Raw genomic sequence first — 26,636 nt, 5'->3', positions numbered from 1 at the left:
GTCAATATTCACTAGCATGATCAGTCTGTGTATATGCTGTCTTCATGAGGGTTTCTTCATGATGCTGCCTTCAGAAGGATCTGGTGCCTGGTGATATGACAAAGCTTTGAAAAAGTTTCTGCAAGACTCATATAGTGACAGCCTACATGCCGTTCTGGGCACTGGGTATATGGGTTGAGTAGTACAAATAAGATCTCTGTCCTCCTGGAATTTACATTTTATTTTGAGGATACAGACAATAAACAGATAAATAACAAATTATGAGCTAGTGGTAAGTGTGATGATAAAAATGAAATAAAATAGGGTGAGGAGAGGGGGAGGGATGGGGGAGGGAATTACTTTAGGTTTCATGACCTTGAAAAGCTGCTCTCCAAGGCAATTTTAAGCTGTTACCTGAATGACAAAAGGCAGCAGCCAGCCAAACACCGAGGGCAAGAATTTTTCAAACACAGTAACCAGTTCATGCAGAGCCTTGAGCAGGGATCAGGCTTGGTGTGTTTGAGGAGAAGAAGGCGGGCCAGTGTTGGTAGGGTGGGGTGAATGCCGTTGGGGAGAGTAGGAGAAGAAAGTGAGGTCAGAGAGGTCGAGTCATGAGCATTGTAGCCCGCACCAAGGGGTGTGGATATATTTTTTAGAGGGCTGGGAATCGTGGGAAGGCTTAAAATGGGAGAATGACATTTTACAAAGATCCCTCTGGCTGCTGCTGGGTTGAGCATGGCCTGCCGTGAGGCAAGCCTTAAAATAGGGACACCAGTGGGGGACAGTGACAAGTAAAACACGTGGCCAATGAGGGTGATTATGATGGAGGTCTGGCACAATGTGATGCTTAGATGCAGCTCCGAATCTTGTTACTAACACGAGGCATCATAACACCAGCCAGCATGTGGTGGTAGCTGTCTCAGACCAAACCTCCCGACCCAGGATGGTGATTTTGCCTTACCCCTTCAGCCCTCTTGCCTTTTCTCTCGGAGATTTTCCTGTAAACTTGTCATGTGATCAGTGTGGGGGAAAAGGGGTGAGGTTAGATTCCTTTTGCCTCTAGAACTTTCTCCCATGGCTGCTAGGAATATTAAGATAAGCTAAAATTGTGTCGAATCCAAAGGGAGAGAACAACAGTGTCTAAGTAAAGGCCCACCAAGAATCCTGTGCCGACAGTGGACTATTTATTAAATATCAGCTTTTGGACAAAGACAGTAGCTATATGTGAATGATATTTGTTTTGAGAATCTTGAAAAAAACACAGAGAATTCTTCTAAACGTTGAAAACAGCAAGGCCCCTTGTACCCCCATTCCATAAATTCTGTTATGAATGAGGTTGTATGTTTCACATTTAATAAACAGTCACTGGCTTGGAAGGATTTCTTTTCTGGATCTAATGGACTGAAGGCCAAAGTTGTTTTTTTTTTCCCCCATTCTAATTTACACCACTATTTATAGACCTGCCATTTTCCATACTTAGCATGCTTTCCAGAATGCAGGAAAGAGGCCAAATGAAGTTGCTACAGGTCTTATGCCTCCTGGTTATCCACACGAGGCAAACCGCCCTGATAGTGAGACTGAGTCCCTGAAACAATGGTCTTTGATCAGCCCATGTCAGCTCCCTCCTCCATTTGTCCAGACTAGATCAATTATTGGGCAGCCTGCTTTAGGGTTGCCAGATGAAATTATGGGACATACAGTTAAATTTGAAGATAAGATTTTAAAAGATGAATAATTGTTTAGTACCAGTATGTCCCAAGTTTTATAGGGACAGATAGTAGTTGTTTATTTGAAATTCAAACTTAACTGGACATCCTGTGCTTTTATTTGAGGAAGTGGCAAGCCCAGCCCTGGCTGGGGATGGGTGTGAAGCATTTTCAGCAGTAAGGGCCACTTAATGCCACACATTGGCTGCCTCGTTGGGCCTGTCCATCTCTGGTCACCTACTGCCCTCAACCCAGCTGGATTGCAAATGGGTATTGTCACTGGAGTGACCAGCTCTCTTTACCTACCTTCCGGTGTCTCAATTAGACTCTCAGCCCTGTATTTAGGACATTCTCTCCTTTCCCTATAGTAGGAACCCTATAGTAGAAGCTATTTTCCATCCATCCATCCATCCATCCATCCATCCAATAAGTATTTATAGAACACCTTTTAAGTACCAGAGACCAGGCAGAAAATCCATAATCTCCCTGGGAACATGTCGTGGGGACAATTCATGCTCTGTCTTGGAGCCAGCTTCTTGGAAGGCCTCCAGAGCATAGGAAGCAGCTGTTGCAATGAACAAAACAGCTCTGATCCCAGCATCTCTGGACTTGTCCAACTGAGCCTATATATCTCAGATGCCACGAGTTGCCCTGGAACTAGCCCTGACCTGTGAGACGTGGCACAACGAAGCTGAAAGCCAGACAGGACTGTCCTGTCCTATCCGTTAGGGAAGGCTACTTGTAACAACAAACAGACTTCGACATGTAACATCACACTAGAAGTTTATTTTCTGTTCAAGTAATACTTCTGGGCAGGTACAGAGATTTGTGGGGGAATCCACTCAGCACACTCATTCATGGACTGGAACCGGTGGAGGCTCTGTTATCTTCACCAGGTCACTGATCATTTCCAAGGTTGCCTGGGGGTCATCATCAGCCCAGCCGGCCATAAGAGGGTCAGGGCGTGGAGGCGTGCGTGGGAGATTTGACCAAGCCTGGAAGGGGCCCACATTGTTTCCTCTCAGATCCCTTGGACAGCCACATGGCCGTTCCTAGTTGCAAGGGAGGCCATGCAACGTGTGCCCAGGAAGAAGAAACCAACACGGACTCAGCTAACTTCTCTGAGCCTCAGTTCCCTCATCTGCAAAATACTCCACCGACTGCCAGTTGGTAAAGTGACTGCTGGGACCCACCACCGGCAGGTCTGACAATGTTCCCCAACTCCCCAATTGGCCAGCATCGGACTTCCCACCCCCAGTCTGGAGATGAAGGAGGTATGATCCCTCTTCCATTTGCCCAACTGCCTGCTTCTTGGTTCTCACCCGTCTCAGACCAGCTGCCTAGAGCCAAGCCACTTTATCTCACAGGTTGTGTTCCAGGAGTTCACTTACTAGAACTTTGCAACTTGGAGTGCACTCTTCCATAAAAGCAGCTGTATGGGGATCACGGCCAGGGCCCGGCCTCCATCTTCTGGCCCGAGGCAACTCTAAGGGGTGGGCTGGAGAGAGTCGCTGGCACCCCGGCCGTTCCCACGGTAGCATCTGAGAAGGCTCTGCAGCAGGGAGCACGGGTGGAGTTTGGGGCCCCAGAGGCTTTGTGAGTGGCTGGTTCCCATGGCAACCATGGGGTGGCCTCCACAGCTGTCGGGAACTGAGTAGCCCTGGTTAGAAGCTAACAGTAGGCTTGTAAGCCTGGAGCTGCCTGTGGCTGCAACCCAGAGCAAGGCGCCCTTCCAGCTGGGGTCGTTCATTACCAGCACGCCTTCTGCAGCCCTGCGTCCATGTCATTGAAACAAATACCTATTGATCATCTGCTTCCCAAACACTGTGGTGGATCCTGAGAACCCAGGAATAAGACACAGCCCTGGTGTGCCAGCCTCGAGGGGTGAGATAAACACATCCACAACAGAGAAGGACAGTGCCATGTGACCCAGGCAGGGGACAGGTAGTCGGGAGGCTCTGGGAGGAGAGCTTTGGTCTAACCCATGGCCACGGCATGTGCAGAAGCATGGAGGGAAGCTGCAAGGACACTTTGACGAGGTCATGTGGGGTGTGTGTGTGTGTGTGTGTGTGCACAGGGGGATGGCATGGGAGCTGTTGGCAGGCATCGGATCTGGAGCACCCTAAGGAACTTGGGTCATGTGGGCCCAGAAGCCTTCTTAGAGATGAGCATTCGAGGAGGGTGAGTCCAGTGGATCCATGAATATTTTCAAAAATTTTATCTAGTTTTAGATTCCTTGAATTCACATAAAGGGAAGAAAACCTTAGGGATGTTTCTCTAATGTTTGGCAAATCTTACCCACTGACAAAACCCACGTCCACTATCCAAATGATCATGACCGTGCTCTGGCCTGGAGACTCAAGTTGTAACCCTCCGCAAAGTTGGAAGACTTGTCATTGCAGGGTCTGTCCTGCAGGGGGCTTCTCTGTACATAGTGGATATTCTTTCTCTTGGCTCTTCACCCCCTGGCATCTGCACTCCAACCTGAGGCCCACCTTAAGGTCCAGATGTCCACCCTCCCTCGATGACCAACTGTCCCAGTTTTAGTACCAAAAGTCCCACGTCCCACAAAACGTCTCAGTCCCAGCGTTAACCTTCAGGCCAGAGAGGAAAGTCTGAGCCCGGACCTCAGGTTTATAGGATGTTGACCGGCAGGTGAGGAACAGAGAGGGAGTTGGCTTTGGAGCCAGGCCTGCCCAACGGAAGCTTGATTTCTCTGCCCAATCTTTTTCTGTGTGATGTTGGAGAAGTTACTTCACCTTTCTGAACACTAGCTTCTCATCTGTTATAGGTGAAAAAAGAATATATATCTTTTTTTTTTTATTTTTTTTAACGTTTTTATTTATTTTTGAGACAGAGAGAGACAGAGCATGAAGGGGGGAGGGGCAGAGACAGAAGGAGACACAGAATCGGAAGCAGGCTCCAGGCTCTGAGCCGTCAGCCCAGAGCCCGACGTGGGGCTCGAACTCACGGACTGTGAGATCGTGACCTGAGCTGAAGTCGGATGCTTAACCGACTGAGCCACCCAGGCGCCCCAAGAATACGTATCTTAAGGGAATGGAAATAATGTACGTTAAACACCATCACGCAGGAAGTGCTCAGTAAATGGTGTTATTTTCTAGGGGAAGGCATATCAACAGTCACCATATAATGTGAAAAAGTGTATTGAGCTTTTATACTGAAGGTTGAGGATACAAAGGAGTAGAACTGCCTCTGGGGGTCAGAGAAGTCCTTCAAGTGCTATCACCTGACAAAACTCCCAGATATGACTCTCCTGCCTCTCACACACCCACTGTGGACTGTGATTAAAAATTCGAGAAAAAGGAAATGCAAAATAGTGAGAACGTACTGAATAGCAAACAAAATTTGAGGAGTGAGCCAATAGACACCGAGTACAAGCAGTCTCCTAACTCCAGTTCAGTTCACGTAGGGGAGGAATCTGTAAGTGGGAGAGTGTAAAACCTGCACGTGCTCTGGAGCAGAGAACTGGGCAGGCCTCGTGGGAGAGCACAGGTATTCTAGAATTCTCAGGAAGTTCTGGAATATTCCAGTATATTCTGGAGTGCACTTCCCGTGGGTGAAGCCGGAGGGCAGGGTGAAGTTCACACAATTATGTTTGTGAGGAGTGGGTCTGTTGACTTGTCTGCTTGTGGGGTGACCCGAGGAAGATCACAGCAGCCTTGTAGTAACATCTGGAGAGTTCTGCCCCTTTAAAGAGACCGGGGCTCGAGGTAGTGATGAAAACTTCCTCTGAGAGTGTAGCCAGGTCTCAACTGTACCACGATTTCTTTCCTGGAAAGCCCGAATAATATTAAATGTGGAAAATTGGTACCTCCCCCCAACCCCCTCCATACTTGGATGTCTCCTCTTCAAGTTCATCTTCTGGGCTGAAGCTGTTGCGAAGATACTATTCTTTCTTGTTCAGGAATTGTAGCTCCATGACACCCGAGAATGTCGTTGACAATCACATGTAGCAAGATGAGTGATGAGCACGTCTCCAGCCTCTCAAGAATCCAACCTTTCAAGAATGCTTCATTTCTTAGGACCAATGGTTCCAGTAATGGTGAAGGGGAAGAGGGCGCTGGAAGGAACAGCTGGATCTCGTGCCTTTGCCTCAGATGCCATCCAAAATGGTGGGCAATTAAGCATCAGCCGCATACCCTCCCCAAAGCTGTGTGAGGCGGCAGCTTATTAACAAGGGCAAGTCTGGGTCTGCTGTCCCGTGGGGACCCGAGCACATGTCCTGCCCTGACTTCTCTGTAAAATTCCCAAGTAGGGCCCCCGGAGCTCAGTCCCATAAAAGGTGGGCGTGTGCTGTAATGAGTTAGGCGGAATGGCCAGGGGAGGTGGGGGTAGAGGGCAGGAGCCCATCACCTTCTCTGTCTATTCATCCGATCTTCTGTTGTCGTGAGTGCGTTATCATGGGGCCTCCTTACGTATCATATAGAAACATCCTTTCCACCAAGTGCAAAGAGAACAAGCTTTCCCCGCCTTTCCGGGTGTAGTTTTGCGGTAGTGAGAGATTTGCAGGCAGATAGGTCATGGTTTGAGCTGCGGGGGGAAGAGCTCTGTCCAGATGGGCTGACCCCAGCACCACAGCCCCTTCCTGTCACCCTGCAAGGCGTCCCTGTGCGGGATGGGGCTGACTCTGGTGCACACCTGCTGAGCCCCCGCGCTGGCAAGCAGCCCTTCAGAACAGCGCCTGGGTGCCCCCTCCCCCGAGGGCCTGCTAGCGAGCAGGGTAGGGCTTCTGGATCCCATTAGGACGCAGCTGTCCCGGTCTGGACACCGCGAGCAGAGCGTGGGCCTGGTTTCCATCACTTGGGTGTTGATTTGGCCTGTAATCATCATCAGAGGGCACATTCCAGGTTCGTGGTTTAAGAAAAAGCACACTTTTGCCTGCAGTTGAGGAGCCGTTCCGTTCCGAGCCTTTAATGCTTCTGGCTGAGCACTGTGGCTCCTCCCATCTGAATCTGACCATGCAGCTTTGATTTCCGAGGCAGGCGGCCGTGGTGCTTGGAAAGGCACACCGGCCCCTTTTCTGGATAGCCCCAAATGCTTAAAAGTGCAAATGTGGCCAGATAAATGTGTGCCGGGTTACTGTGCCAGGGATTCCGCTGGGAGGCCTCGGGCTCTGCATCTTTATTGGAAACACCCAATAAACCACCGGCCTCAAGGCTCTGTTGTTTTCAGTGCAGGGCTTACTTACATGCAGTCTCCTTCAGGCCACCAGGGGACCTTTGGCCAGATTGCCGTTTGAAGCCCCACGCCAGTGCAGCTTCCCGGACCCCCAGCCTGCTCCAACAGAGCCAACTGGTTTGCTCTTACACGCAGGGGTGGGTTCTCAATGCATGAACTCACTCTCCTCTGCACATCAGGATGACACTGGGGGGCAGGGGAAGTGGATGAGCTCTGCTCTCCGCCGGGCACCCATTCACCCATCTGAGACTTTCCAAGCCGGCTGGCTAAGGCCCAGGATGTACCCCGGGGGCCAAGGGACAGAGTTTGTCTCCGGGTGCAATGAACCCACCTTCTCCGTTTCTCTAAGTGATAACTAGCCCGGGCAATAGCAGTCAGCTATCTGACAATCAAGGACGGATGGAACTTCTATTGGCCAGCTAACCAGAAAATTAAGGCTTCTGTTTTAAATAGCCTCCCCTAAGAAAAACATAGCACACTTTAGCCACAGGCAGGTTCTGTCATTGCTGAGTCCCCCAAGGAGGCTGTGGGCTTGGCTGACCCACAGTTAGAGGGTGGCCTTCGAGGCTGAGCTCAGGGTATCACAGCAGATGACACAGCGCAGAAAAGCCAGCGCTGGCCGTGGGGGCCAGTGACAAACAAGCGGGAGCTAGATTCTGATGCTCTAGAAGCTGGCTGCGGTCAACTCAGGATCAGTGGTGCGGGAGGATTTGAAACAAAAATGTAACCAGTCGGGCGGCCTCTGGTCTTAACAACAGCTGAAGGCAGGATATGCGGATACAATTGCACTATCCGTAAATTCAGTCAACATTTCACCCAGCGCAAGGCCTTTTTCTCAGCAAGTGAGCTCGCCCACGGCTAAGATTTCACCACCTGTCAGGGCAATGACCAATGACCCGATCGGTCACCGTGGATGTAAAATTCGTAGTCATCGGGGGCGGTGTCTGTCAGCTTCTGATGAACAGTTGAGGGCAACCTAATCTGATTTCACCCACGCACACCTTGCATTTTTAAGCTGTAGGATCTCGTGAGTCTTTGACAAGAACGTTAGGCCGTGATATGTCTGTCTCACTGCTGTGCCTACCTGACATAATGATGGTAAAGTTGAATTTTTAAAAAAATGTTTATTTATTCTTGACACAGAGGGAGAGAGTGCATGCACACAAGTCGGGGAGGGGCAGAGAGAGGGGGAGACACAGAATCGGAAGCAGGCTCCAGGCTCTGAGCTGTCAGCACAGAGCCTGACGTGGGGCTCGAACTCATGAACCGTGAGGTCGTGACCTGAGCCAAAGCCGGCCGCTTAACCGGCTGAGCCACCCAGGCGCCCCCAAAGTTGGATTTTGAACTGCAGGCACCGGGAACTTCAGAGGACCCCATGCAGAGAGAAGCTGGGGAGAGAGCGGAGACTGACTCCAGCGAAGGGATAAGTGAGTTCTCCAGAGGCCAGACGGGATGACCTGGGAACACAGGCTGTGATGCCCGAAAGAGAACAGAACCCTTCCAGGCCTAGCTTTGCCACAAGCTGTTGTGCGAATCCTGAAGCCGGCTTGCCGGCCCGGAATAGTGCCTTAGTGTTCTCGCTACCCAAGCCCTTCTTTGATGAAACTACCTGCTGTGTCCCCCGACACCAGCCACTTGGACCAAAATGGGGCTGTCATCCCTTTCTGTGACTCTGCCTCCCTGGCTTCAGTCCCCTTGAGGGGAGGACATTGGAGACGGTCCCTCCCTGACATTTATCGGAACTGCAGCTGGTGGAGGAGAGGGGTCCTCCCTGGGAGGGAGAGAAGAGCCTGGACGCCGCTGGTGGTCGTGTCCCCCACGTCCTGGAGGAAAAGATCCACTACCTTTTGGTGACAGTGACGCTGACATGCAGAGAGAAGCATGTGGCAAAAGTGGCTGGAAGGTTCTGTCTGAATTTGGGTCCCTGCTCCAGCCGTTCCCGAGGCTAGGGTGCCTTGCCGGCATTCGGTTGTCTGAATCGAAGTGCGCCTCGTTTCACCCAAGTTCAAGTTGTGGTCCCTGCCATTCATTCTACTTGCCAGCAGTTTCTTAGCATTCTGCATGTCCTATTGTTACCATTACTTCTGGTGCACAGTTTTGGGCACCTTTTGGCAGCCAAGCACCCATTTTGCTCGGCAACTCCCCGCGTGCGGGGTTGGCGTGGGCAGGAATCCTACTGTGCTAAGGCTCAGAAGACAGAGAAGGCTTTGCGTCTTACCATCAGAATCCGGTGCCGAAATCCCGTTTTCAGCTCCTGTTTCGACAACTGAGTCAATAGTCAGTTATACTCAGTTATGAGTAGCATTTAGATCAGAAACCAGATTCCCCCCCTGCCTTCCTATCCATCCTACAAATCTCCGTTCAGGTCAACAAATAACGGAGTAGCATGTACCATGCTGGAGACAGAAAGGTAAGTCCCGTCTTGGAGGCAGACCCGTTAGTGTGTCTGATACACTGATCGCTTCCTACTACCCAAAGGGACCCTTCAGCAGACTCCCCAAATACGCTCCGAATAAAGTGTTGTCTGGGACGAGCTTTCAAGGCCCCACATGACTTTCTACAGCTAGCCCATCATCCTTGCCTTCTGGGCTCCTGTGGCTAGTCCCCACGCTCGCCCAGTGGCCTGCCTCGGGGAGGACTGGCCTCCATGATGCTGAGAAGGTACTTCCCTCACCCGCCGCCCCCGACCGTCCATATCCTACCCACCCGTAGGGTCCAACTCACGTTCTTCCCTCTTTAAATCTTCCCAAATCTGGTTCTTTTACACCTTCCTGGTGGAATTTCGCCACGATTTATTCTTAAGCTTTCTCAAGTGTGGTTGTTTTACATTGTGTCCTTACCCTGTATCCAGTCGTCTCTGGGTAAACCATGCTGTCCTTGAGGCCTGCCAGCAGCTAGGTCACGTGCATGCAGAGTATCCCCAGGGCAGCAGACAGGGCTAGGGCAGAAGGTCTGGGTTTGAGTCTCGGTTGTGGGATCTTGGGCAGCTGTCCAACCCTTCTTCTCTAGAGGGCTGCCTCCGGGCACGGCTCCCCCTGGTCCCTCCGCCTGCAATATACCTAAACCCCTCCTCTTGCCGGCCCGGCAGCCTCTGCTGTCTACAGTTCTTGGCTCAAGGCTTCCTTCATTAGAGGGACCTCCCCAGTCACCCTGCTTCCCACCAGAGATCCTCCCTCTGGACTCCCAATCCTGGGCATGCCCCTAACTGAGTCTTGTCACCCCGTGCTGGCCTTCATGTTAAGCTGTCTGCCTTCCTTGCCTTCCAGGAGCCCCTGAAGTCAGAAAGGCCATTCAATTTCTCTCTGGTCCCCAGGGTTACTGAGGACCTGGGGTCTGGCGAGGACTTAATACTGGTTCGTTTTATGAATACGGAGGGGCTCTGCCTACCCCACAGCAGAAGATCTCCCAAATAAAGAACAATAAAATAAGAATTATCATAACGACAGCTGACTAAATGGCCACGTGCCTGGCACTGTTCTGGACCTCTGTCACGTATCATCTAACGGCAGAGCCCACGAGGTAAGGAGTATCCTTATCTCTGTTGTAAAGATGCGTGTAATAAATGACACAAACCTAAAAGTCTAAAATGGACGTATCAGCAAGACTATACTCCTTCCAGATGTTCTGGGAGAGAATCCTTTCCTTGCCCTTTTCAGTTTCTGGAGGCTGCCCATTTTCCTCGGTTCCTGGCCACATGGCTCCAACCTCCCAACCATGGGCTTCTCTTGTCTCATCCCCTACGACTGACCCTGACCCTCCTCTCTCCCCCTTATAAGGACCCTGGTGATGACACTGAGTCCACCCAGATAAGGCAGGGTGTTCTCCCCACCTCAGGACCCTCTGTGTAATCACATCTGCAAGGTCCCTTTGACCATGTGAAGTCACACATTCACTGCAGGTGTTAGGACAAGGGCACCTTCTGCAGCCGCCGTTCTGCCCGCCTCGTGAAGACGGCAAGAAACACAGAAGCGTTCCGTGACATGTGCTGAGGGCCATAAAGCACTTTCTGTGTAGAAGATCTTAATTTCCCCCGGAGCTTCAAGCACTCGGGAGGTGCTCAGTGAATGCTTTTGAGTTACTGAAGTGACTCTTACAAAGTGAAGTGAACTGTCCCAGGAGCTACTGAAATACTTGCTCGGAAATCTAAAAAATAGTTTTCCAGCGTTGTTTATTGTCTTTGAATTCTAGAGGCCCTCTTCGTCTCATTTTTCAATGATCCTGTGAACATTCGACCACTGCTTAGTTACTGGTTATTCCCTAGGAGCTCTCCACGAGGCGGCGTAGATGTTTACCATCTCAGGGAACAAGGTCGTCCTGACTCTCTCTGAATAAGAAAGCATTGCATTCCGTCTGCAACGAAAATAATGACCGGACAGATCCTTCCGTCTGGGAATGTGGATCGGAGGCACGAAGTTTCTATTCCCAGGCCGCCGTCCCTTCGTTCAGCCTGCCATTTAGCATGTGTTGCGTGCCTTCCGTGGGCCAACCCTTGGACGACAACCCTTGGAGCGCCTCGGCGGAGCTCACCGTTCGCAGAAGGGACGAGTGTCTACACGTGCAATTGTGAGGTCGTCCAGAAGGAGTAGGAGCGGGTGAGAAGAAGCAGGCTGTGCCAGTCTGGCTGCATCGGAAGAGCCGAGGCGCCGACCCATGTAAGGAGGAACTTCCAGAAGTAAATGTGGCTGCCGGCGATCCAGGGAACAGAGGGCGGAAGAGCCTGCGGTGGCCGGTGGATCCAGAGGTCTGTGTGAGAAGCAGAGGGACAGTGCCTGCCAATGGGCGGGGCTTGAAGATGAAGGTACAGTGGGCTTCCTCTCTCTCTGCCTACGGGTAGCACAGTACCTCAATCCTGCGTCTATTTTCTTTTGTCTCTGATGTCTTTCCATTCCCTTGAGTCTTAATATATACATCTTTTGAGATAGCACAGAACATATTTTCCCAGTGGGCATCCACGAGGCATCAGGAAGGGGTTTAGCATCCACCTAGTCGGGAAGCTCGGAGGCATTCCCTGGAGACAGGAGCCTTCTCCCCGGTCTCAAGGATAGCCAGTCTCCGAGAGCATGTCACCGGCAAGGCTTCAGGGTTAAAAAGAGCAGGACTGGTTCCCTTTCTCCATTGGTACAGGTCCCAACTCTGGCTTCGTCCCCTGGTTCTGGTGCTGAGTAGCTGTAAAACTCTGAGGATGCTATTTAACCTCTCTGACCTCTGTTTCTTGGTGACAACCTCAGTCCCTTCTCTGGCTGTTGTAAGGATTAAAACATTCAATGTATGCGAAGTTCTTAGCCTAGCACCTGGAGCTTAATGGGCACACAAGAAATGTGCCAATTCCCTTCACTGGGAAGCTCTGCCCAAGGAAAGCTTTAATTACCGTTGCTTTCTCTTCCTCCCAATTCAAGACTTTGTTTCCAAGACAAGGAACAGACCGCAGGATTCTGCTACCTGACAGCCATCGGTAGCCAACAGACTCCCCATCTTTGGCCTCAATGCTGTCTCTCGAAGCTGGGACCCTTGGGTGCCAGCGTGTTTCTCCATGGCTCCTGGTGCACCCAGATCCATGATAGTTACACAAGACATGTGCATAAATATTTACCGCTCTCAGAGCCACCCCCAGCATGGGGGGCCTCAGAAGAAAATCTGAGAGGCAAGACAGCTCTGACATCCTCCACCCCTAGCTTGGGGGATCATATGTCTCGGCGGGAGGTCTCATCGACAGACTGGGCAACTTGTTGCTTTGAGAATCGAGCGATAATTATCTCCGCTCAACATCAGGAGCAACTAACTATCAGGGCACGACAGATCACTGGTGGAACTTAGGCAGTTCGACTGGTTCCCTGACCCCATTTCTCTGAGTGTGCGGGTACACGCCCAAGTTCCTGGTGTTGACACCCAGCAAGAATGCTGCCGGCAGGCAGGGGAGGAATAGATCCGCTGAAGCGCCAGCCAAGCACTTGGCATGAGATTTCATCTCATTGATGCCGCAGGAACATCATGACTATTATTATTTTTTCTGTTTTGCAGGTAAGGCCATCTGTGGCTCAGGGGAGGAGACTAATGTACCCAAGATCGCATATCTATAAAAGGCAGGGCCAGGATCTGGCTCCTGGCTCCTTGCCTCTAAAGGCTTGGCACAGAGGAAAGACGAACACAAGAAGAAAATCCCAGCATCTCTGAAAGCCTCCCGAGGAGGTGGGTCCCACGTGGGTGCTACAGTGGCCAACATGCCCCGGGTGCATCCGATAGTCAAAGGTTGGGAATTCTTCTTGCTACAGGCATCCCTGATCCCCGTGCCTGTCTGTAAATTTCTTCCACCCAATATGGCTCCCGCAGTGTCTCTCTAGGAATGTGAATAGGATAGGGCCAGGCCCACATGCCAAACAGGCAGCCCCGGGGGGACAAAGGCCATCTCCAGGGTAACTGAAATCCACACTCGTAAGCACTTTATGGAGAGACTCTAATACTCTCTTGGATTCTACCCGGGAGCATCGAGGTGAAGACACCAATGTGCGCAAGAAGATTCAGAGTCCAGAAGGCTGGCAGGCACAGCCTGCTGACTGCTCCATGGGGACAGCGTGCCTTCGGGGTCCCCTGTGGCCTTCGGGCATGCCCTCTCCCATGGGAGCCCAGTATTTCTACATCTGGAGAGAAAGCCTTCGGGGACCATCACAGGAGGCCAAGAGGCCTGCATGCCTCAGGGGCTCAGAGGCAGGTGCAGGAACCCTTCCTGGTCTTTCCTGCCATTCATTCCCCTACCCTCCGGAGAAATTCTGAGTTTGTAGCGGGCAGTGCTGGTGGTGGTCGCGGTGGGGGAGAGTCTGTATTTTTAACAAGCTTTGCCGGTGATTTTGATGTGGGAGGTCTGTGGGCCCTATTTTGAAAACTCCCGCTTTCCCCGCCGACACAGCTTCCAGTGGATTCTCTGGGCACGGTGACACTTCTGAGAGCCATTTGGAGTCTCAGGACATTCTCTAGAAAACAAATCTATGCCGAAGTCCGTAGGAATCTTTACCGGATTCATCATCGGGGAGTTGTGGAGGGCCCTGTTAAGGCCCTGGGGGCTGGGCTGTGCAGGGAGCAGTGCCCTGACCAAGAATAGCGTCCCCTCTCCTTCCCCCAGAACCCACCCAGGGATGGCCAAGCAGGGGCTCGGAACAGGAGGGCGTCCCTGCAGGGTTAAGGCCCTGAAAGGGTTAACAGTCTCCCCAGAAGCCTGGATTCCAAGGAGAGTTGGAGCACTGGGCCTTTCTGCTGGCCCTCTGGGCACACCAGCCAGCACCTCTGTTCTGGTGCCTGCCCCTCGGGGCTGAGACCCTGAGCCTCCCCCCTCCTCCCTTCCCCCTTCCCCCATGCGGGGTGCTCTGTTCCGGACACAGTTAGCCAGAACCCTCGGGACAAAGAAGCTTCCTTTGAGAAACACATGCTTGGAGGGGGACTAGGTCTGTGTCTACACAACAACACTTCCCAATGTTCTGAAAAGGAAAACAAAATAAACAAATGTGTGAGGTAGCGATGAAGACATTCAAAATATTTCCCTCTAGAGCCGGAGAAATCTGACGGTGAAAAAAGAGAACTGATTTTGCTGCCCCCCCCCTCCCCCACCTTACACCCGCTTCAATTTAGGCTCCTTATTGCTTTCTGGATCTTTCAGGGTTATAACTGCTATCTCAATGACTAATAGAAAACTCCATTAGGCCCTTTCTTTATGAAGGGAATTAATGACTTCGAAAATTTAGTGCTTTGTAAACATAGTAGGGAAAGCATTTCCCCAGGCTCGCGGATTCCTTGGCAGGGAGGGAAGCTGGTTAGGAAAGTAAATGTTTCCAGCTTGCTGAGAGGCCCCCCCTTCACCAAGCACTGTCTGCTTCTTGTAAAGCCCGGCCCCACAACACTGGGATGTTTCAGAGTCCTAAAAAAAGGAGTCAAAGTAAAACCCAAAGAAGCAGGAGCCAGAGAGAATGAGACGCATCTGTGGAGTCGAAAAAAGACCAACTGGTGGAATTTTCTAATATAAATGAATTTTTTCGGCAAAAATGTGCGTCCTTGGTACACCCACCTTTTGACCCGAATTAGAGAAATTGGTTGTTTACCCAACCCAAACCCACAGGGTAATTACCCTCTCTGTTCTCTTAAAGTTTTAGGCCTGGCCAATGACATAACACCTTCAGAAATGAAAAACCTCTCACAAAAAATAAAAATAATAAGAAAAAAATAAAAAGCCTCTCAGGACAGACATTCAGAAGCGAGCCCAGGAAAGAAGGGATTGTGGGATCAGGACGGTGGGGTTTCATTGCTGGCATTCACATGGCAAGTTGCTAACACTTGAGGGAGGGGAGGTGATGGGGGAGAGAAGGGAAAAAGCTTTCCTTGTCCACCAAGGCTTTCTCCTTCAAAGCTGCCTTTTCCAGAGACCAGCCTTTTCTGGCCCAGTCCCTTCCTCCTCAAGAAAACTGCAGCAACACCAGTTCAGCAAATGCTCACATCTCTGAAAGTCAGTCAGTCCCACTCGAGGACCCGGGTAATGGAACTACCCAGGCCCGACCCAGGGGATTCATTCATTCCTCCCCTGCATCTTGGTTAGGTTGTGCTAACTCATTCGTTCATTTACCAAACAGTGTTGAGCACCTACTGTGTCCAGTTTGGGGTCAAACCTTTGAGATTCAGGAAAGGAGGCCTTCAAAAAGGCTATCAGTCCTTGTAACAGCAACACCAGCAGCCAAAACGTGTATTGCTTTGGGAGTATCTGAGTTTTTGAGACAAACCGCTGTGACTTTCTCTTCGTTTCTTAATCCGTTTCAAAGGGACCAGCCGCTGGGGCGCCTGGGTGGCGCAGTCGGTTAAGCGTCCGACTTCAGCCAGGTCACGATCTCGCGGTCCGTGAGTTCGAGCCCTGCGTCAGGCTCTGGGCTGATGGCTCGGAGCCTGGAGCCTGTTTCTGATTCTGTGTCTCCCTCTCTCTCTGCCCCTCCCCCGTTCATGCTCTGTCTCTCTCTGTCCCAAAAATAAATTAAAAATGTTGAAAAAAAAAAATTAAAAAAAAAAAAAAAAAAGGGACCAGCCGGGTTGGTGAATTGATATTGCTGGTTTGTAGTACTTAGGTCTTCTGAGAGAGAGAGAGAAGAAAAAAAAAAAAGTTTAAATGTGTAAACCAAAGTGAATTTTTTTAAACAATGAATCTGTTGCTTCAGCCACCCGAGACGTTAGAATATACTTTCTGAAATTAGAAAATCAGAAAAGTGAGGTTGGGTATGACATACAAAAGAGAAAAGTCTAGAAGACGCGACTTGGAGGTGTCCAAGTAACAGGGTAAGCAAATTAAGGGTGATAGGAAGTGGAAAGTTATCGGAACATGTCACCAGTCAGGCAGTCTGGCAGAGAACGTTAAAAGTCTCCTTTCCTGCCTAGGATCACAGGTAACAAACATTCACGCACACTTCGGCCTGGTGCTGTGCCACAGAAAGAACGTATCTGATGTCTGTTTTATTTTATTTGCCGTTTGCTCTGTTCCACAAAGGATTTAAGGCAGTTTACAAAAGAGACACAAGCCATAAGCTTCATACACACTAAAAACAAGAGCAGGAGAAAAAAACAAAGAATGGAGACGTAACAAGGAGCCAGGAGTGAGGTGAGGAAAAATACAAAGTTTACCGAGCCGGTTGACAGACTTCCTTCCAAAGGGCCACAAGCCGGGCACCAGGAGTAAACAGAAAAGGGAAACGGATGAATGTTGAGATAAAAGCAGGTCAACTGCTTAGGAAATCACTATTTTTGGAACCAAGGAAAGAGGGGCATTTCTCCTAAGCGCCTTTCCTCACCCTCTGGTTAGTTACTAAGCCACAACCTTAATGGCATCCTGTGTCTGACCCACCCCTCTGGCAGTTCAGAATTTAGACCTGTGGCTCTTGCTTGAGATTTCCGTTCACTTTTTCTTGGCGCATCGTGTGCTCCTTGAACACCCCACACCTGGGAACATATTTATTCAACGTGGACCTACTTTGGTCCGGACGATGGAACCTTCCAGAATCTGTCCTACACATAGGTCAACAGTGTAGAAAATGTCACCAGTGGCCCAATTTTTCAGCGCCCACATTGTAACGAAGGTGCTGACAATGTGCGTACTAATGAGAAAAATTAGTATGAAGCAAGGCTACTCGACAGGTCTGGAGGATCTAGACACCATACCCAGGCAAGCCCCCCAATCTTCAGCCTGTTTGAGGAGGGGACAGGACTCGGCGGCATATAGACAAACATGAGACCCATCCCAGAGCTGATCTACACGCCCTGGAGACCGGAATGGGTGGTTTGATGTTTCAAAATGGTAACAACCCTTCATTCTATCCGTTAGCTGTTTTCCCGCTCTGGTCACATTAAGCATGTTTAATTGATGCTGTATGGAAGCTTCCTCATGTTAGAGGATAAATAAGCTGTTCCCTTGATTTATTTATTTATTTATTTATTTATTCATTCAATATATGAAATTTATTGTCAAATTGGTTTCCATACAACACCCAGTGCTCATCCCAAAAGGTGCCCTCCTCAATACCCATCACCCACCCCCCCAGCTGTTCCCTTTAATGGAAGCCTGGAGCTTTCCTTGGGAGGAGGGCACTTTGGGAACAGCCTTCTCATTAAAGGGCCATGACAACCAAGGGTTTCCCCACCCGCGCCCTGCCCTCTCGGACGCTCCCGGAGTAGGGAAGGGCGGACGCGCCCTCTAGTGGCCGCTTTCGGAACGCCCCCCTCGGGCGCGCTCTGCCGCTGAGGGCGCTCTGGGAGGAGAAGCCCGGCATCGCAGAGGTTAACCAAGAGCTTGCTGGAGGCCGCTTTGGCTCCTTCCAGCCAGGCTGAGCCTTTCCGGGAGGGTGATCGCAAAGAGGCCTGGGCTGATGGCAGGCAAGAAACCCTGTTAGTAAAGAGGCGGCGTAACCTCACTGCACAGAGCAGCGTGCCTTTGCTGCAGGGCCCCCCCCCCCCCCCCACCTGCCGCAGACCCCGGGGGTCTCCGCATCCCTGGGTTCTGTCTCTCTACAGCTAAGCCCCTCTCCCTTTACTGCGGAAGTCCTGGGACGCCCTTGCCAGCCTGGAGTCCTTCAGATTGCCTCTGCCCCCTGATGCTGGCAGATTTTTCCTTTTCCTCCGCTGCTGCAGGATTCCCCGGACAACTCAGAGGTGGGAAGGGGGGGGGGGGGGTCTTTCCGGCCTCCGACCTCAGGATGACCCTTCCTATTATTGAAATGGCTAAGAATTTAATAGGTTTTTGCAAATGAGCCCGGGGAACCATTTCTAATAGGATTTCCGTGAGAAAATGTTCCCAAATTTTAAACAACCATCATGCATATAATCCATTCATGAGATAAAGACTTCCCTTGCTTCTCCTGCCCAACATCCCTCTGGCTCTCTTCCGAAGGTCAACTTCAGGGACTCCTATTTCCTAGGTCAAGGGCGAGGGGCCCCTGGTGTGGCTTAGGCTGGGCCACTTGGATCTGGATCTACCTGGGCAAGTCTGATGGACTGTGAGGAGGACGGGCCAGAAGCTGGGTGCAGTGGCTACCCAGGGCATGTAAAGGGCACCGGGGTGTACCGCCCAGACCCCCTTCCAGGAAGGGCTCAGGCCCCGGCCACAATGAGCATGGCGGGGTGACGGGTCCTTCAGGATAGACCTCAGCTTTCAAACCTGGCCTTACTCTGCTTAGGACTGCGGAGGCCAACATGTGGTCCAGGGGCCCAGCGCTTCTGTCCAGCGCGGGACCCTTCTGCTGGTCGTCTGTGCTCCAGAACCCCAGCGAGCAGCTCCTGGGTAGGTTTCCTTCCTGCCTGACTGCCCCCCAATTCTGCTTCTCCAACCCCCCCCCCCCCCGCCGCCCCCATCTCTCCCGCAGGAGTTTCTCAGCTACCCCCTGCATGCCTAACTCCAGCTTGGGGCCTTTTCTGGAGAGCCCAGCCCAATAGATTGACGTATCCGATGGAATCAATGCCAGGGTCCCTGACGTTTGGGGGATCGCAAACCCCTTTTGAGAACAGGACACTAACTGTGGAAGTCTCCCCAAGAAATGCGTGCTCGCGTGGGCGCACACACGCTCAGTTTCGCAGACTGCAGACCCCCCAGCCTCCCAGGGGCCTTTGCAGTCACGTTGAGAACCCCGGACTTGAGGGAGGTGGGGAGGGTGTGAGGGCTGGAGGGCTGGAAGGGAGGGGGAGGGGAGAAGGGGGTGGGGAGAGCTAATGGCAGAGCTTCAAGCATTTGGAGAGGAGGCTTAATTCTAATTTCTGCCTCAGATCTGACCCTCAGCGCAGCCTCCCATGAGCTCCTGGATGCGGTGAGAAAAAATCGGAAGCCAATTCCCTTAAGTGCTCCGCAAGGCCCTGGAGGCAGGCTGCCCGGCTTGGCCCCATATGGCTCTGGCACAATGAGGGCTCACAGAGCAGACTGGCTCGGCCTTGGAGTGCAGGGGCCCAGTCGCCCATCTGGCAGGGGTGGGGGAAGGGACCCCCATTCTCTGGGGAGACCGCGTTAGACACACAGCACTTGCTGTAGCCCAGGCACAGAGAAGCACTCACGTGTAGTGAGTGGCTGATTTCATGCACACGCAACCCCATGTGGTGGCTCCTATCGTTATTCCCAGCTTATACCTAAAGTGACTGATGCACAGAGAAGCTTGGCAACCTGCTAAAGTCACACAGCTAAAGAGCAGCAGAGGTAGGATCTGAACCCACGTTGTGTGGGTCTGTGTTTTCTATCCCTGTCTGTGCTGGCTCTGTGCTTGTCAAGAACTTAGACACTGGTGTCAGAGGGCTTTGGATACATTCCCAGCTCCTCCTCTGCCTAGGTCATGTGAGCTCACTAGGTCTCCTGCCTCTTTGTGACTCAGTTCCCTCAACGCGGTAGAAAGTGATATTAATCCTACCTCATAGAGACGTGTGCAGTGTGAGTGAGCCAATCACGTCAAGGGTTTTTGCTGCCACACAGAAAAATGTTCCAAATGATGTGGCATACAGGTGAAGTCTTTGGGCTTATGCCATCCACAGAGCTCGACCGACGTTCGTTCTTTCTTTCTTTCTTTCTTTCTTTCTTTCTTTTTCAAGTTTATTTATTTATTTTGTGTGTGTGTGTGTGAGAGAGAGAGAGAGAAAACACAAGCGGGGGAGGGGCAGAGAGAGAGGGAGGGAGACACAGAATCCGAAGCGGGCTCCAGGCTCTGAGCTGGAAGCACAGAGCCCGACGTGGGGCTCGAACCCACGAACCGGGAGGTCACGACCTGAGCCGAGATCGAAAGTCAGACACGTAACCGACTGAGCCACCCAGGCGTCCCTCAGAGTCCTTTGTGCCCCAACTCCTTAGGCCAGCCCAGCCCAGCCACATGAGGCCTTGAGGTAGGAGGCCTGAATCCAGCCACAGAGTTAAGGAAACCAGGTGAGGTTTTTTTCCACGGATTCCTTGCCCGGCACGCAGCTCCAGCTTTCCCGATTGCCTCAGTGCTGTGTCTTCCAAGAGTTTCCGTGCCAGGAGCCCGCCCCAGCCCCTCCACATTCCTGCCAGTGCCTGAATTAATAATGCCGTCGTTTCCCTTGGAGACGAGGGACGTGTGGGAGAAGGCTTGAGGGTACGCTGTCGTCCCCCCAGGCCTTCTGGAAAGCCGGAGTCGACCCGAGGGAGAAGGGAGGCCCCACGGCTGTGTAGGTGCCACCTGCCTTACATCGGCCCAGTCTCCCAGTCTGTGGACTTAGAACAGTTATGGGGAGTGTTGCTTGCTTTTGTAAAAAGATTCCCTTCTAGTGAGTTTAAAGGCCTGGGATTAATACAAATTTAATCAACACGAAACTTTTCTACCACACATGTTTTTTGTGTGTAAGGGCATACGCACTCACAATCGGGAGCACTGAGCACCCGTTCCACAAAAATATTTCTATAGGCAGATGAAAGAGATTCTCAGTTGTGAAGACAGTTCTAAAGGCAGGTTAGATGAAAGGTAGGGGCTGAGGGTAGGGGCTGTGTAGACAGCAGAGTGCGGGATGCAGGACCGGGAAGAAAAGAGGATTTTTTTTTTTTTTTTTTGGAATGGATTTTCCCCATTTAAAAAATCATGTTTTTAAATTATGTTTGATATATTTGTTTTAAAACATGATATGAAATAATTAAACGCACGATGTAATTTCACTGTAGAATCTGAGTTCTGTCAAATAGGACCTCAAATACTCAAACGCCTTCAATGGAGGCTTTTCTTAAACGAACTAAATTTCTGTGTTTTACTTCTCATTTCAGAATTCATTAATCCTGTCTCCTTAGAGGCCTTTCTCCCCCCTGGCATGTCAAGGCATGAAGAGCGAGAGAGTGTGGTTCTCACATTAGCTGGAGCAAGGAGGTACCTCTAAGCACTAAAAATAGCCAGTTCATCCTGAACTTTCTTTTTCTGTTTGCGGATTTAGAACTCAGCTCACTTAGGATCTTTCACAGGTGCGCATGTCTTTGCACGGTGAGAGGTTTTGTCCCTCTACCCCCGCAAATAAATTGGTGCGCATGTATTTTTCCTAACACACGACGTTTAATTAAATCCGTTACTTTGACGGTAAGTGCACCAGGAAAGTTTGCTTTTTAAAACTGCCCTAAAGTTAATACTTTTCATCTGTATTCTTTTCTGTTTGCTTTTACTGCATAAATGGTCAGTGCTTATGGGGCACCTGGGTGGCTCAGTCGGTTAAGCATCTGACTTCGGCTCAGGTCACGATCTCAAGGTTCGTGAGATTGAGCCTCGCATCGGGCTTTGTGCTGACAGCTCAGAGCCTGGAGCCTGCTTCGGATTCTGTGTCTCCTTTTCTCCCTCTGCCCCTCTCCTGCTCATGCTGTGTCTCTCTCTCTCTGTCAAAAATAAATAAACATTGAAAAAGAAAATTTTTTAAAAAACATTAAAAAAACTTAAAAAAAAAAAAAAAAACTGCCCTAAAGTTAATACCTTTCATTTGTATTCTTTTCTGTTTGCTTTTACTGCACAAATGGCCAGTGCTTATGATATGCCAAGCACTTTATGGGGAAATAACATTGAACAAAATTATGTTGAACAAAGCTTTTCTGAAGCTTTGATCTATCTATTATCTATCTATCTATCTATCGATCTTCCGATCTATCAGTCTATCTATCTATCTAAATATCTATCTATCATCTATCAATTATCTATCTATCTTATATCTCTGTCTATTAATTATCTATCAATCATCCATCTATTTATCTGTCTATCTATCTACTATATATCTATCTATCCGTCTATCTATCATCAATCTATCTATGTATCCATCTGTCTTCCTATCTATCCGTCTATCCATCTATTTATCAATCATCTATCAATTATCTATCTATCTATCTATCTATCTATTTTTCTTAGTAGGCTTCAGGCCCAGCACGGAGCCCAACAAGACCTGAGATGAGACCAAGAGTCAGACTCCCAACTGACTGAGCCACTGGGCGCCCCTGAAGCTTTAATTTTAGGACGAGCAAACTTTTGAAATGAGTGAACTGATTTCAGAGTCTTCTAGTGGAGAGTGTGTCGTTAGAGGTAAGGGGCTACCAGGATGGGTCCCCTGGGAAGACCTTTCAGAGGGGTGGGGCATCTGAGTTGAGATGTAAATGCCAGGGTAGAGCCAGCTGAGTAGACGTAGGGCAGGACGGCAAGGGTGGAGGCATGGAGTTGGGACAGGTTCAGTGAGTCCAGAGAACAGAAGCACCACGGTAGCTTGAGCCGAATGAGGAAATGCCCCCAGAGTGGTTAGCAGGGCTCCGAGTGTCACGCTCAGTGTAGGCTTTCACTGTCAAAGCCTTGGGAAGTTGTGGGAGATTTTTAAACTAGGAAGTGACTTGATCCGATTTATAAAGACCCTCTGTTGTCAAGGATTTGCTGCAAATTAGTTGGGGAAAAGGGGGAAGGGGGTCGTGGTATAGTTACCACAAGACTGGCCGTGGGTTGATAAATACTGAGGTGAGGTGATAGCTGGGGCTGGGGGATATTATACCCTCGTTTGTTTTGTGCGTGCTTGAAAACGGCTATTACAAAATACACGAGAGAAGTCTTTAAACTGCAAAAGAAACAAACTGGGGAAGGTACCCTCTAAATGGCAAATGGGCATACCAGACAACTAGGGACAGCTTTGCCCCAGAGCCCTCTGAAGTTTATTCCGAGTAGCCAATCCTAAGCCTGCTTCCCCTGCCTTGTCCATTCCTTCCTGTGGGAAAAACCACAATAAAGGCTCTTACCCACAGTCCCCTGTCTCTGCCACCTGCCTGACCCTGATGCTTCCCCGGGTGGCCCTCCTCTTGGGAACTGAAGGTCACAGACTCTGTTTACAATGCAGTTACCTCGTGATCTGCTGGCCTCACCATACCTGAAGAGTCAGGCAGCTTATATCTTAAAGCAGAGGGCAGGGGTGCCTGGGTGGCTCAGTCCGTAAGCATCCGACTCTTGATTTCGGCTCAGGTCATGGTCTCATGGTTGTGAGATCGAGCCCCACGTCAGACACTGTGCTGGGCACGGAGCCTGCTTAGGATTCTCTCTCCCTCTCCCTCTGTCCCTCCCCTGCTCTTGTACATGCTATCTCTCAAAAATGAACGAATGAATGAATGAATGAATAAAACAGAGAACAGCTACCTGTTGCTACTTAAGAGCCTGGAGCCTGCATCCAGTTCTGTGTCTCTGGCTCTCTCTGCCCCTCCCCTGCTCACACTCTGTCTCTCTCTCTCTCTCTTAAAAATAAATAAATATTTAAAAAAATTTTTTTAAATGTATGCCTTCCTACCTTTTCAGTGGGCAGAATCAGGAATCACACATTTTATTTGTTTAAGATAAAATATATCATGGGCCTCCTGGGTGGCTCCTTCGGTGAAGCGTCCGACTTCGGCTCAGGTCACGATCTCACGGTTTGTGGGTTCGAGCCCCGTGTTGGGCTCTGAGCTGGCGGCTCGGAGCCTGCTTCCGGCTTCTGTGTCTCCCTCTCTCTCTGCCCCTCCCCTGCTCGCACTCTGTCTCTGTCTCTCTCAAAAATAAATAAATATTAAAAAAAAAAAAACCCAACAACCTAAGTAGGTAAAACAAGAAATAAAACAGCTAAGTTGTATCAAGGGCTATGACGGAGTCCAAAAAAAAAAAAAAAAAAAAATCTGAGACAGAATAACTGGTGGAGATGGTGAGGAGGAGGCAGGGGCAACTCTCCCCCAGGGCCTCACGGAAGGACAGGGGTGGGCTACGAGCAGAGGCGGGGTGGAGGTCAGGACTGGGAGAAAGAGGATGCAGAAGGAGGGCATGAGGCACTCCGGGCAGAAGGGGCTGCTTGTGCAAAGGCCCTGAGGCCGTAAGGCTGTATATGTCTGAGCAGCTGAACCGACCAGTATGAGACAAGGTGGGAGCGAGGGAAAGTGGCATGAAACGAGGCAGGAAGAGCGAAAGGCTGGACGAAGCAGGGCCTGGGCAACGGTGAGGATTTGGGCTTTTACTCTCCTTTCGGTGTCATCCTGGCCTTTTTGTTTCAACGGGCCCACCTTCGTCTTCATCCAAACGTTACGGAAATCTTACGGACGGCCCCGTTCCGGTTTTGCCCTGAGCGGGTGTTCATCCGCTCCAGGCTGGGCGAATCCCCACGGAGCTTCATTTTCTCCATCTCCTCTAATTCCCAGCTGAGGGGGGCTGGCACCAGACACAGACTATGTGGCTTCCCGACACACCAAAGGCAGGAGCCGGGCTTGTGGGGTAACCGGACCGGTCACGGCCGCTGGAGCTTTCCATCGGCGCTCCCCCAGGAGCCGAGTCAGCCGGCTGCTGCCGGGAGCCTCCACACCCCGTGCTTTGGGGGTCGGGAGAGGCACACGCGTGCACGCACACGCCGGCACTGTCCCCCCGGAGCGCGGGCTTGAAGCCAGCATCAGTGGGGAGGAACCCACGGAGGACAAGAACGCAGCAATTCCCTGGCCGCACTGCAGAGCGGGCCTGCCGCCTCCCGCCCCGGGCGTGGGGCCAGGTGGGCAGGCCCTGCCAGGGGGTGACGGAGGCCACACCGGGGCATGACCGAGGCCTGCCCTGACATGCTCTCCGACACCAGCTGGCAGCAGCCACGCTCTGCCCTTAGGAGCGCTCGCACGACACTCCAACCCATCAGCTGCCGCGAGAGCCACATCCCTTCTGACAGGCGGGCCGCGACAGGGCCAGCGCCGGCCAGCGGGCAGGTGCAGAGGGCTCCATCCTGCGGCTCTTCTCGGAGGGGGCACCGCATGTTTCTTCCCCGCCCAATTAACTCCCCAGAGACCCATCCAGAAGGACTGGATTTGTCACGAAAACCGACACGACAGGATTCGTAGAGAGCTGGCTGCCACAGAGCGGAGGCTGGGATCCGAGGCGCTCCTTCCCAGCGGGTCATTTGCCTGACTTCAGCAGAAATGCACAGCAGATAACCCAGAGCCGCACGAGCACCTGCAATGGAAGAATTCAGAATCACAAGTAATGGGTCTAAATTGGCAGGCTTTCACGAGAGTCCCACAAATCTCGAAGTAGACAGCTGCCACGGGTCACGTAAAACGCACGTAGCTTTAATATACAGTTTCATTTTGCTTGAATATCAGCCTGGGTGCAGAGAATCAAAGAACGGCTCGGGGTAGAGAATTCAATATGAGAATCCAGACGGGGCTGCCAAGCCATATATGTGCTACTGTTGCAGTGTCGACGCTGGACGTAAGGTCAAGATTAATTCGGTGAAAAATAATCATTTCACAATGTCATAGACACCTTCTGAGTTGCAGAGCAGAAGGCATCCAGGAGGGTAGATGAGGCATGGGGTGTGTTTTGCCAAATGGCCAAAGTGGGGAATTCTTTGGATGGACAGCCATATTTTTCTTTGCCTCAACTGCTCAAGTCGGCTGCTGCAGCACAAAGGCAGCCAAGGACAGTGCGTAAATGGTGACGCTGTGTTCTAATAGAACTTTATTTGTGGACGCTAACATTTGAGTTTCACATAATTTTCACATGTTGTGCAATACTCTTCTTTTAACTTTTCCCTAACATTTAAAAATGTAAAGGTCATTCTCAGCTCATCAGCAGAGCAAAAAATAGTCGTTATTCTGACCCCTGAAATGATATAAGGATTCCCTATAGCCATTGTGCACCCATTTTCAACAAAAAAACCAACTCATGGTCGACCTCAGTTTAGCTGTTCTCTCATCCCTTCTTCTTCCTTGCTGCAGTCTTGGAAGCAAACTCTAATCACCAAATTATTTCATCCGTATCCGTATTTCAGTATTTATCTCTAAAAGAGGACTCTAGGGGCGCCTGGGTGGCTCAGTCGGTTAAGCGTCCGACTTCAGCTCAGGTCACGATCTCGCGGTCCGTGAGTTCGAGCCCCGAGTCGGGCTCTGGGCTGATGGCTCAGAGCCTGGAGCCTGCTTCCGATTCTGTGTCTCCCTCTCTCTCTCCCCCTCCCCCGTTCATGCTCTGTCTCTCTCTGTCTCAAAAATAAATAAACGTTAAAAAAAAATTAAAAATAAATAAATAAAAATAAAAGAGGACTCTAATTTTAAACATAAAACCACAGTGTCATCATCACATCTGAAAATATCAACGATGATTCCTTAATATCAGAAAATATCGAGTTAGTATTAGATTTTTCCAGCTGTTTCATGAATGCTTATTTTTATTTTTATTTAAAAAAATTTTTTTAATGTTTATTTATTTTTAAGAGACAGAGACAGAGCATGAACAGGGGAGGGGCAGAGAGTGAGGGAGGCACAGAATC

General features: G+C 50.6%; 1 protein-coding gene and 1 long non-coding RNA gene across 3 annotated transcripts in view; both read left to right on the top strand.

Moving 5' to 3' along the window:
* Positions 1–26,043, top strand: part of ALOX5AP (arachidonate 5-lipoxygenase activating protein) — a 68,297-nt gene extending 42,254 nt beyond the window's left edge. The window contains exon 6 of the mRNA XM_058688352.1: positions 24,905–26,043. Coding sequence (XP_058544335.1) covers positions 24,905–24,935 — 31 coding nt within the window. The 3' untranslated portion in view covers positions 24,936–26,043. The remainder of the gene's footprint in view (positions 1–24,904) is intronic.
* LOC131487578 (uncharacterized) lies at positions 324–15,683 on the top strand. Of its 2 annotated transcripts, none has more exons than XR_009249831.1 (3): positions 324–3,569; positions 5,611–5,818; positions 12,903–15,683. It is a non-coding gene; the product is annotated as an uncharacterized LOC131487578 (long non-coding RNA). The 2 variants fall into 2 exon arrangements; XR_009249829.1 differs by lacking the exon at positions 324–3,569 and having other exon boundaries at positions 3,996–5,818; positions 12,903–13,070; positions 13,999–15,683.
* Positions 26,044–26,636: the final 593 nt, after the last annotated feature.

This window comes from Neofelis nebulosa, chromosome 1 (assembly GCF_028018385.1).
Source record: "Neofelis nebulosa isolate mNeoNeb1 chromosome 1, mNeoNeb1.pri, whole genome shotgun sequence".
NCBI lineage: Eukaryota > Metazoa > Chordata > Mammalia > Carnivora > Felidae > Neofelis > Neofelis nebulosa.
Note: the sequence above shows the minus strand (reverse complement) of the source record. Positions and strands in the feature narration are given on the sequence as shown.